Genomic DNA, 13,312 nt, shown 5'->3' on the forward strand with positions numbered 1-13,312 from the left:
TCAATTTTTATTTGATAATCATATAGAATAAGTAATCAAAATTACGTTAATTACAAAAAATAAGTAAAAATACTTCTTTCTTTAATTTGTAATTTATAAAAATATAAACTGTCATAAAAGAAGCACTATTATTTAGTTTTAACGTCATTTTTTCCTTATTGAGGTTATGTCAATTTCTATTTGATAATCATATAGAATAAGTAATCAAAATTGCGTTAATTATAAAAAATAAGTAAAAATACTTCTTTCTTCAATTTATAATTAATAAAAATATAAACTGTCATAAAAGAAGCGTCACTATTTTGTTTTAACGTCATTTTTTTCTTATTGAGGTTATGTCAATTTATATTTGATAATCATATAGAATAAGTAAACAAAATTACATTAATTGTAAAAAATAAGTAAAAATAATTCTTTCTTTAATTTGCAATTAATAAAAATATTAACTGTCATAAAAGAAGCGTCACTATATTGTTTTAACGTCATTTTTTTTTTCTTATTGAGGTTTTGTCAATTTCTATTTGATAATCATATAGAATAAGTAATCAAAATTACGTTAATTATAAAAAATAAGTAAAAATACTTCTTTCTTTATTTTGTAATTAATAAAAAATATAAATTGTCATAAAAGAAGCGTTATTATTTAGTTTTAACGTCATTTTTTTTGTTATTGAGGTTATGTCAATTTTTATTTGATAATCATTAGAATAAACGATCTAAATTTTGTTAATTACAAATAATAAATAAAAATATACAAATAAGTATTTTTTTAATTAATTACTTAATTTTTTCTATATAAATGTTAATGATTTTAAGTTTATTTGAATTATTTGCAAGTAAAATGTATTTATTTGTAGTCTTTTATTTTTATTTTTCCGACTAACAATGCGCATTTTGACGAACAAAAATAAATAATTAAAAATAGTAATGTTTTCTTTTATTACAAAAACAAACAAAAATATTTGTATTTTTTTATTCTACACAACTTCAACACAACTAATGATTTTATCCAAATTATTAATATTTATAATGATTTCTAAATAAACTTAAGATTATAATTTTCTATTATGCATTTTTGAACAAGAATTATTTTACAATTTTCTTTCATCATGAATTTTATTTGAAATTGCAATTACTTCGCTAAAGATCAAAAACAAACAACAATTGTTTAGCACATTCGCATAAAAAGGAATTCAGTGTTTCAGGCAATCATTTCCCATTAGGTTTTCTTCGCTAATCGTCAATAAACATACAGTTTTCTTTTTGTATTGATAATTTACAAACGATTTACATTCATTTTTCTCAACAAATTTATTATTTTGTTTAGAAATATTTATGTCTATCAACCAAAGTAATTCTTCCTAACTAATTTACTTTCAAACGAAATTGATTGATTGATTTAATAATTGCATTGATTGTAAATTTATCAATACGTCTGTGACAGGTGAATTGAATGACGTTTCTAGAGATTTGTCAATAGTTACAATTGAAATGAATAACGCATGAAGTCTCCAGTTTGCTTCCTTTGACGACAATCTCGAATAGAAATGGAAATATCTTTAATGACGTTATTAAATTTATAAGTAATGAATTTCATTGCATTTTTTTTGCGAATTAATGTTGTAAAGTTGATTGATTATGTAATAAATTATACGCTAGTTCAGATTTACCAAGTTATATAGTCAAGAGTTGTATTTTAATGAGGAATTGTTTGAGTGTAGAAGTTTCGATAGTTTACTAAGTAGCAGCACGCTCTAATGGTGTTTCGAACGCAACCGCAACGAGTTCGGAAGGTGTCATTGTCGGATAGTCTAAAGTCTTGGCTCCAGCTAATAATTGGATTGTTTCAGTATTGATGCGGTCGGTCGATACGGAGGCCTCTACTACCAGAGCAGACCGAGAGCTTTGGAGGCTTTGGATTCCCTGCCAGACCTGCAACACGCCACTCAGCTCAAAGCCAAAATTATCTTCTCCGTAGTTGTCGTGAGTAGTCCCAACGCTCCACTAACGAATACCCATTCTCATTCCTCGTTATCATCCTTATTCGTATCTTCGTCTACATCTTCCGCATCCTGATGAATTAACGAAATTAGTTCATATTTTCTAATTAATTGCGCGAAACGCCCCGAAATATTTATTACTGTGCTCTTCGCAGAAACATCCCCCTTTTAGATAATTGAATTGTGTTTACCATCCCCCCATTCTTCATCCGCATCCTTCTCCAACACCCCACTAGCATCGCACTTACGGCCGTAGTCGTGCGGGCTTTTGCCCCCGTTAAATATAGATTTGATGAGTGTTTCCTCGTCTCCTACCATCCCTTTTCGCCCAATTAACCAGCAGCAACGAATTACATCTTCTCTCGTCTCTACTCTCTCTCTTGCAGCTGGCTTTCAGGACCTGCAGGAACCTGAGGGAGACGAAGATCAGGGATACGTTCAGGACGCTTCACGTGGATGGTCGCAGCAGCGGGAATTTGAGGTCAGAGTTGATCAAATGTCTGGCTTCGAACGCCGAGTCCTTTCCGCTTGGGGATGCTGAACATCAGGTCGTGGCTCTTGTCTGCGACACGCTCAGGGAGTACAGGTGCTTGGAGGATTGCAGTCCACTGCACAGGTTCGAATACACAGGGTCATCTGTTAGTCGCTTTGATAATCTCTTGTTGGTAATCCGTTTAGGTACGTTGCCGAGGTTACGAGGACAGCCTGGTTGATGGTGAATCAGCAGCCGCCGTACGAGCTGGAGACGGACTTCCAGATTCCCATCAGGATGCAGGGCGAACGTCACCAAAGACATCATTCCTCGGAGAGGGGAAGCGACATAGTCAGAGCTTACCTCTGGCCCGCTCTCCTCAGGAACGGGATCTGCGTCCACAAGGCCGTCGTCGTCACGGCCAATTCACCCTTCTAATTGATTCCCCAATCATTGTACATTCCAAAGTACACTTCCGCCCCTCTTCAAACGTCTATATCTTTTCACTACATCGGCAATTAGCCACAACTTTACTATGTTCCTCCTCGCATTCCCTCATTTATGGGATTATCTAATCGAAAACCCACTGATAGGATTATCCGACAATCTCTGTTTACATTTTCAGTCCATTTCATTTCAAACAAACCTATTTGACAACTTTGACAGCTGTCTTACTTATTTAAACAATATTTCAAAAAATGGTTGTCAAGGAGATTTTAATAATTTAAAATTTATCAAATACACATATGTCAACTTTGACAGCTGTCACATTTACAAACAATAGTTGTCAAAAACGTAAATTAAATTATATACATACTTTTAAAATAGTTAAAAAAATTCCTTAATTTCAATATATTTTTAATATATAAAAAACAACAAAAATCGTTTTACAAAAATTAAAGTTTTCAAAATATTTCAATGTTTGCTTTGATAAATTTAACAAAATATGAAACAAAAAAAAATATACATGAATCATATTTATTACAAACTTATAATAATTTTGAGAATCCATCAGTTGTGTTTTTTTTTTAATATAACCCTGCATCATTTTTTGTATTTAATTATTCTTTTTAACATAAGCATTTTTCATCTGTTAATTTAACAATTCTTCGATTACACAAATTATTATTTAATCGACTTATTTATATTACATTATACAAAGTATTATCATTACATTAATTATTTTTTATACAATATTTTTTTTTAGTTTGTAGAATTTGTTGGTACATTTGTTAATAAAATTATTTAATTAAAATTTTTATTCATGTTTATTATCTACCTTATACATAATAATTTAACTCAATTATTTTATAGTTATCAAATTATATAATTGCTTTCTTCCAATTTGTTTTAAAAAAACATTTTTTTTTTTCGAAAATTCTCATTTTTTTGTGTCATGTCTTTATATTTTATTTAATTACTGGATAACTACGCACATCAATTATAAATTCAAATACACAAATTAAAGACAAAATTCTCCTTTTTCCATTAAACTTACTACCAAATTTGTGCTATTTACCATTCTTCTATAATAAGCTGTCAAAACTTCAACAAGAAATTCAATAAAACTAGTCCCATTAAACCTAATTAATCTTATCCTAATTGCGGTTTTGATCACTTTTGTCATCTCCGGCGGTTGACTTTGGCACTCTTAAACTGCGTGACATTAGCAATGGAAATTCGTTGATTTATGTGGGAAAACTTCCGCATAGCGGCGTCCCCGTCAACATGCGTTAATTTATGCAACACACGTTGCACGTTCGAAACTGGGTTCCTCAACTTCTCTGCTACTACTCCTTATTTTTTTTTACTTCTTATTACTCTTCACCTCACACGAAAGTTGCATAATTCACAGACCAACTTTCACATCATCAGGTGTACAAGAAACCAAGTCAAGAGCATAAATGTATATGACATGTGTGTAAACAATGATTTAAGGGATGAAATCATAAATATTTTGTTTAAATTTCACATATTTTTAATATAAAAATCATTAAGATTATATTTTTTTAATTACAACATTTTTCTAAAACTTTTTTAATCTATATTTAAGTAGTTCAAAAACAATGAATTTTAATTTACGAAAAATTAATTCACTCATTAAAATAATCATTAAACCAAATAAAAACATAACATTTTACAATTTTTAATAAATAATGTTGACTGACAAAAGTTTCTTTATAAAAATTCATTATTTTCATAAACAAAAATATTATAAAATTAAGATTTTATTTTTTTTAATTACAACATTTTTCTAAACCTTTTTTAATCTATTTTTTAGTAGTTCAAAAACAATGAAACTTTTTATATATTTTTGTACTTCATAATAATGGGTCTTCAATTGCTCATCTTTTGGTATAATAATTGTTACGTAATCTTAATATATAGAGATAGAGATATAGCCTAAACAATTAACAAATAATCATTGGATTTTGAATGTAATTTTTTTTGATTCATTCAAAAATGATCAACATATTTATATACTGTATGTTTACATTATAATATGTCTAAAATTGCGCATCTTTTGATAACTAACATCTAAATATTGATAACTAATCACTTAATTTTAAAAGGATTAAAATTTATTGTACTAATCGCTGTATCTTAGTAATAATTTACGATAATTAAATAAAATAAAGAATTCTTTGTACTCTTAATGTATTTCAGTGTATTTCTGTAGTAAAGATCATATGAAAAGTTTGTGTATTTTCAAGGTAGTCTGGCTTTGGATGGAATTATGCACATTGCACTATAGAAATAGATGCAACCGGTTTTTTGCTGACAATTAGGAAACGCATCGACGGATAATAATGGTCCCATTACTTCTTCCTCGCTCATCCAAACCATTATCCGTCCTCTCCGATCGTAACTAACAATGATTTGTTGAATCAATCTCAAATTGCTTTATAAACTTATCCATACATACTACACACACACACAACAAAGTCTCGTAGATCGTTACCACCGTAATCGTCCGGACGAGAGGTCTTCGACCTTCCTAAAAAAAAGAGAAGAACATCCAACATAATCAGCCTAAACTCGGAACAACTAGCAACGCGAATTTCCTGTTTCCTCCCCCAAAAAATATAATATTTAACCTTGGACTTTCCATCCAGAAAGAGAGACAAAGGCCACAAGAGAAACGCTATCAACCATCTGCATTCATTGCTGACTGAGATAAGAAATGGGTTCGGTTTTTATGGGCTTTATCATATTTTATTATATCTTCTATCTTTAAGTTTTTTTCTTTCAGTCCTTTTTCCCTTTCCTTCCATTTTTTCTCAGTAATTTCGATGAAAAAAACGAGATAAAACCTGACTCAACATTTACATACCGAAACTAAGAACAAATAAATCTTTTCTTTTATCCAATTCACTTTTATTCCAGAGATTTCTATGTTTTAATTCTTAATTTACGAAAAATTAATTCACTCATTAAAATACTCATTAAATCTATAAAAAAAACACAAAATTTTAAAGTTTTCATTAACATAAATTAAGTGGAAATTGCATTTAATTTGAATTTGTAAATATACTCATTTTCTCATTAAAATTATCATTAAACCAAATAAAAACACAACATTTTACAATTTTTAATAAATAATGTTGACTGACAAAAGTTTCTTTATAAAAAATCATTATTTTCATAAACACAATTATTATAAAATTACAGTTGCAACAAAAGATTGTTATAATTAAAATTAATAATGAAGTTAATAACTTTAGTTTTAAATTTATATTTACGTACACTGCGTCAAAGTTTGTTTCGTTTTGTTTTCGTTCAAGTTTTCTGGAAAGGTTTTCGGGAGAAACAAATTGCTCCCTTTTGTGCACCTCTATTCCCTAGTTAATTAAGCGTGACATGGTTTTTGGAAGTGGCAAGTTTTCGGCATTAAATCCTTGAATAAATATGAATTTTCCGTCGAATAAATTTAGTATACACGTAATATTTCATCTATATTCATAAAATTATTCTTAACTCATTTAGTAACAATTTCAATCTCTAAATATTCATAAAAAAAAATAGTTTTATTTCACATTTTTTTTTGTCCAAATTGTCATAAAAGAAGCGTTACTACTTTATATGTAAATAATTTGTAAATTAATCAATATTAATTGATTTTCTTTAAAACATCAAAATTGGACACTTTATACAAAACTAATATTAAATAATAACTTACATAACCTCAAAAGAACAAAAATTGCGTCAAAACAAAAGAATTACGCTTCTTTTATGACAACTTTAAAAAATAAACCGTATTTTTGATATAATTTTTGCATCATTCTTTTTACAATTCCAATAATTTAGTAGATATTTAATAAATATATTTTTTTTATTAAATTTTCAATGAAATTACGTTATTTTTCAAATTGTAGCAAAGTACAATCAAATAAAAAAACTTGAAATCGTGTCACAAAACTATGTGTAAATTTCAATACGAACGTCCTTGCACTTTGTAAGCAATAACTTTCGTTCGATAAGTTTTGACGTCTACTAAATAAGCTGTGACAGCGTGCACAAGAAACTGTATCTTTTCGACGACAAATTTCATCCTTCCTCCGGGAAATAAACGTTTCTGCAGTTGAAACGTTTAGCGGTCGATGAGGAAACGAATAAAAGAAAAGGGAAGAAAACGCAAGGAATTCAAATCGCAAACTTTTTGTTCTTTTCCCTGTAAAAAGAAGGAAAAAAACCTGAGTTTTCCTTTTTTTGCTCGCCTTTTATATATTAAACCCACCCCGCGCGTCTTTACGGGTGTAAGTATGTATGTGCAATCTTGGCACGAAGCCATCGAACTCGGCATATTGGCATTCCAAGCAGTATTCTCATTCCGGATGGATTTTCATACGGAATAGCGGAAAACATAGGAAAAATAAGAAAAGTATAAAGGAAGTGGGAAGCAAATCGGGAATTCATTGCTCTTTCCATTCTTTAGAAACGTAAAGTAACTTTTCTCAACGCGTTTCTTTTTAAAAAGTCGTTTTTTTTTTCTATATTTAAAGTAAAATTGAAAATAAAATGTTGAGAGGAATATTAAGATTTGTGCAAAGAAATGCGAAAAGCGTTTCATTTTAAAAAAATCGTTTTGAAATATTGAGGAAAAATCGAGATTTCTGCAATGAAATTTTAAAAAGTCGTTTATTAAAAAGAATATTGGTAATAAAACGTTGAGTGAAAATCGAGATTTTTGCAAAGGAATGCGAAAAGCGTTTCTTTTATTATTTAAAGAAAATTGAAAATAAAATGTTGATGGAAAAAACGATATTTCTACAAGGAAATGCGAAAAACATTTTTTTTTAATAAAATTTAAAATAAAAAATTGAAGGAAATGCGAAAAGCGTTTCATTTTAAAAAGTTGTTTTAAAATATTGAGGAAAAATCGAGATTTCTGCAATGAAATTTAAAAAAGTCGTTTATTAAAAAGAATATTGGTAATAAAACGTTGAGTGAAAAATCGAGATTTTTGAAAAGAAATGCGAAAAGCATTTCTTTTATTATTTAAAGAAAATTGAAAACAAAATGTTGATGGCAAAATCGATATTTCTACAAGGAAACGCGAAAAACGTTTTTTTTAATGAAATTTAAAATAAAAAAGTTGAGGGAAATCAGTGAGGAAATGCGAAAGGCGTGATTTTATCATCGGATTAAAGTCGGGATGAGGACACGGCAATTATATTGATGCGCTTCCTGCGATGGGAAGGATGGGCGAGCATTTCGAATCGCGATTTTCTCGAAGGAAAACTGTTGCAGTTTTCCTGAGGGAATTCGCGTCCCAATTTCATTTAAAACATACGATAGAAACGTTTTCAAAACTTAATACGAAATCAAACGTATAGATTCAATTGAAATTGGTTTAAGTTACTTTACTAGTTCCAACAAGATGGCGCAACTAACAAATTTGTTTATTTTTATCATATTTCTTTTAAATTTTTGATTTTTTTTGCGTGTTTTTCAACAGCGTTTCTGAACATTTTTGCCAACCTATTTCTTTCTATTAGTAGCGTGACTTAATTACTTTCATACTAGTTCATAGCCAGTTCCTCGATTTGACACAAGGTGACAGCTGTCATTTCACAAACCAATTGTTAGAAGTATTTCACCAGATCCTCGGTTTGACACAAGGAGACAGCTGTCATTTTGCGAACCAATTGCTAAGAGTATATCACTAGTTCCTCACTTTGACAAAAGGTATAAATTGGTATTTCGCAAACCAATTGCTAAGAGTATATCACCAGTTCCTCACTTTGACACAACGTGACAGCTGTCATTTCGCGAACCAATTGCTAAGAGTATATCAGTTCTGCACTTTGACACAAGGTGACAGCTGTCATTTTGCGAACCAATTGCTAAGAGTATATCACCAGTTCCTCACTTTGACACTATGTAACAGTTGTCATTTTGCGAACAATTGCTAAGAGTATATATCACCAATTCCTTGTTTTGATACAAAGTGACAGCTGTCATTTCCCGACACATACGTTGAGAAACGTTGATCAATCTTTTATTCTCATAAAAATAATGAAATGTAAAAAAGAAATAAAAAAAAAATATGTAAAATGTAATTTTCTTGGAATTCAATTATTATTATTTGTTTTTCTTTCTTGCTGTTGAAATATTTTTAACAATTCCATCCATCAACGTGTAAGACATACAAAACGTATGAAGTGTCAACATATTTGTCATCGTCAAAAATTAATCCGCATTCCAGACGCAAAACGAAAACAGACAATTACTTTACATTAAACGTGCAATGTCTATACAATTCTAATTTCATTTTTTTACACATTTACATACTAATTCATTCATTTTACGTCGATCGGAAGGAAACAATGGTAATTTTAATTGAATTCAGTAACGATTTGCGTCTATAAAAAAAAAAGAGGAAAAATATTAACATTCCATTTCAAATAATAGTTTAATATTAGCATGTTTATACGCAAAAATGTAATTATTAAAAAAAAAACGTTTCACAAATCATCAATTTTCTCAATAACTATACAAGACACAATAATGAATGAGCATGCAAATGAAAGCTAATTGTTTGACGGTTCCAAAGTGTTATCTGTCATATTTGTAACTTTTGCCGATTTCCTATGATTTACAGTCTAAATAACAATCAATTTTTAAAAATTTAAATAAACAATAAACTTAATTTACTTTAATTTTATCGAATAATTGTATATATTTTATTTAAAGAAAGTGAACAGAAGGAATTTAATTTATGGTTATTTGATCAACAAAACAAACTGATTACAAAAAATCAAAGCATTAAAACTATACTAAATTTGCACAAACAATTTTATACAAGCAAAGACAAAACTGATTGTGTAATCATTGAATTAATTAAACAAATAAATTATTTGGGACGTCTTGAAGAGAATTTTACGACGGAGCAAATCCGCCTCTTCCATGTCACAGTTTCGCGAAAGGAAAGCAAAATTTTTGCCGCCGTTCACAAAGCGAAAGACGTGGGCAGATTTTTATGGACCTCCTAAATTATTTCCAAAATAAATTACAAAAAAAAAATTATAACAAGACAACACGTGCAAATTACATGCTGGCAAATTGGAAATTGTAGACGTGGTCATAAAAAGAAAGAAAACAGAAAATTTGTGAAAAGGTGTAACAAATAGTTGGAATTCTTGAGGGCCGTTTCCGGTCCTTCCAGGTAAAAGGTACTAAATTACAGTTAGAATGTTTCTTTCTTTCTTCAACCTGAGTTACGTAAAGTATTTTGGCTCCAACGAGACTTAAACGCAATTCTATTAATAATGAACCGTTGAAGATAGAAAAGAAAATAAGTTCACGCCCAAATCTTGCGCAATTTTTTATTACGTAATTTCATTAATGATTCGTAAATCAGATAATTAACAGAGATAATGAAAAAAAGAGATTGGTTATTTTTAGAGCAAAAACGTAGTATATGATAAATGTGCACATTCGCTAGTCAATTTATGAATTTATCCAAGTTTTGGGATTTTTAAGAATCGGGCGGATATATCCGCCGCTTATTCGCAAATTGTCAATCTTGCGTTTAGTAAATATGATACAACTAACTTAAGTGCTCTAACTAAACATACACATACATAATAGTGATATTTGTATCTGACAATGAACTATTTCCAAAAAAATCATGTGTTTCATTCCAATAACTAAATCCATCACTCTTATTGAGACACTGTGTGTAGATATAAATTTGAGATTAAAATCTGTAAAATTACTTTCACATATCAAAAAATACATTTTCTTTGACTAAAATTGGTGATGTCTGATGTTATCATCTTGCATAGATTCTTACGTAATTTATAATAATCTTGCGTAATAATTTTCAAAACCATTACTTAATTTCATTAATGATTTGTAAATCAGATAATTAACACAGATAAATAAGAAAAGAGATTGGTTAATTTTAGAGCAAAAACGTAGTATATGGTAAATGTGCACATTCGCTAGTCAATGTATGAATGTATCCAAGTTTTGTGTATGTTAAGCATGTGTTAAGGATAGGGCGGATATATCCGCCGCTTATTTGCAAATTGTCAATCTTGCGTTTATTAAATATAATACAACTAACTTAAGTGCTCACACTAAACATATACATACATAATAGTGATATTTGTACCTGACAATGAACTATTTTCAAAAAAAATATGTGTTTCATTCCAATAACTAAATCCAATACTGTGTGTAGATATAAATTTGAGATTAAAATCTGTAAAATTACTTTCACATATCAAAAAATACATTTTGTTTGACCAAAATTGGTGATGCCTGATGTTATCATCTTGCATAGTTTCTTACGTAATTTATAAATATGTCAGTTAAATGGTCTCAATTATAATTAATGATAGGTTTTTTGTTTGTAAGAAAACGTTTCAATCGTCACGCGTAATTATAGGTTATTTTTTTTGTTATCAATTTACAATCAATTTGCACACACACTCGGACTTTTAACGTTGAAACTAAACTATTGAAGATTTCGATCGTTAACAAATAAATAATCAATTAGTTTGTTATATAATTTCGATAATTTTATAGCCATTAATTATTTTTTAATGAAATGTTGATCAATCAAAGAAAATGCAATAGTTGTTACAAGTACAAATTTGTAGTAAACTGTAATCATTTTGAGTTTTATGAAAATGATATTTTCTTTGGAAAATTATGTTTATGTTAAAAAAATATTTCAATCATTCAATACAATTGGACAAAATTGTTTAAAATATTCTTTGAAAAAAATACGTATTTTTAAGCAATTAGTTAACCTTGCTCCACTTTACGTTTTTTTGAATACTTTTAATAGTTTTAATTGAAATTTAATGCTTATTTTCGTTTTCGATTGAAAGAAAAAATAAATAATTAAAATTTACTGGAAAATTTATCAAAGGGTAGAGAAAAACCGAATACAAAATGAAGATAAATGAGATTTTACAAACGCCAAATGTGAGTAAAGCGCAGAATAACTTTTAATTAAAATCTTGTTTAATTAAGGTGGAAAGTTCGTGAGGAGACTGTCAAAAACAAAACAAACAAACAAAAAAAGTAAAGTTTGTGCATTATGCAACGAAATTTTGACGTAATGAAATTATTATATTCTTCTTTTTGGAGTAAATTGCATTTCGCACGGAAGGAAAGTGGGAAGATCCTTCTTTTTTACGGTCTTCCTCGGAGCTTTTACGAGAGGAAATAATTAAATTATGTTTAAAAAAAAAGTAGAGCAGAGAAGAGCAAAGAAAAAAAAGGGAATTGAGAGGAAAAAATCGATGGGGTTTATCGCAAAAGGCAAAAGTTAGGATGGAGAAAGCTTCTGTAAGAGGAGAGGACCCAAAGGGAAACGGAAGGAAGTTTTTCCCACTTTTTATATCCTTTCTTTTTTTGGCGGATATCGATCGTAATTAAATTAATGCAGGGGATATAAAAGCGAACATCGGAGATCATTGGGGAAACAACAACGGAAAGTCTCGTAAGTTGCAAAATCTTGCTCGAAACTGCTTCATAGAACTTTGGGAAATTTGCAGGTAAAAAATTGATACAAATTTAGTTGAAATTTAAAAATTGATATTTTTTAAAAAATAAATCATATACTATTAACATTTTATATATGTAAGAAGTCCTTTTAATATAAAAATTGGTAAGTAATGTTAATTAATAACTAAGATATGACGATTTTTTACATTTATTTTTTTCTAATAATATTTTTTAATTTTACAAAATTACTCGAAAAGTTTTTATATCTTAATGCTTACATATGAAATGGTCACTAATTGAGTATTTTTTTACATAAATATTATTAAATAATCTTGATTAATTATTGAGATATGGAAATTTTTCACATAATTACTCAAAAAGTTTTCAAATATTTTTTTATTATATATGAAAGTATCATTAATTGCGCTTCTTTTGACATAAAAATTGTTAAATATTGTTAATTAATCAATAAGATATGATAATTTCTTTAAATTATTTTTCAATTAATTTCTTAATTTTACGAAATGAATTACTTTTTTGATATAAAAATTGTTAAATAATGTTATTTTTAATAAGATTTTTTATTTTTTTTCAAAAAAACTCCAAAAGTTTTAGATATGACTTAGTCTTTAACATCTTTTGATGTAACAATTATTGCCTAATAATTTTGGAAAATTTATAAAATCTAAGAAATTAATAAAATTGTGAAGAGAAAATAGGTTTTTTTTTATGTTAAAAGTATGCGAAAAGCAAATCATTCTTGAAAATGATACATGATACATGAAAAAAAAAATACAAGTAAACAATATTAAAATGAAAATGAAGTCAACTTGTATGATAAATCAACAAAACGTTAAAAATTTAAGAGATT

General features: G+C 28.4%; 1 protein-coding gene across 1 annotated transcript in view; it reads left to right on the top strand.

The window, feature by feature from the left end:
- The window catches only part of LOC108564744, a 19,978-nt gene extending 16,870 nt beyond the window's left edge, over positions 1–3,108 (top strand). The window contains exons 5-7 of the mRNA XM_017923856.1: positions 1,851–1,983; positions 2,387–2,616; positions 2,679–3,108. Of these exons, the coding sequence (XP_017779345.1) occupies positions 1,851–1,983; positions 2,387–2,616; positions 2,679–2,910 (595 nt within the window). The 3' untranslated portion in view covers positions 2,911–3,108. The remainder of the gene's footprint in view (positions 1–1,850; positions 1,984–2,386; positions 2,617–2,678) is intronic.
- The last annotated feature ends 10,204 nt before the right edge of the window (positions 3,109–13,312 follow it).

The sequence above is a fragment of the Nicrophorus vespilloides genome, unplaced genomic scaffold, assembly GCF_001412225.1.
Source record: "Nicrophorus vespilloides isolate i.1.1-1 unplaced genomic scaffold, Nicve_v1.0, whole genome shotgun sequence".
In the NCBI taxonomy this organism is placed as follows: domain Eukaryota; kingdom Metazoa; phylum Arthropoda; class Insecta; order Coleoptera; family Silphidae; genus Nicrophorus; species Nicrophorus vespilloides.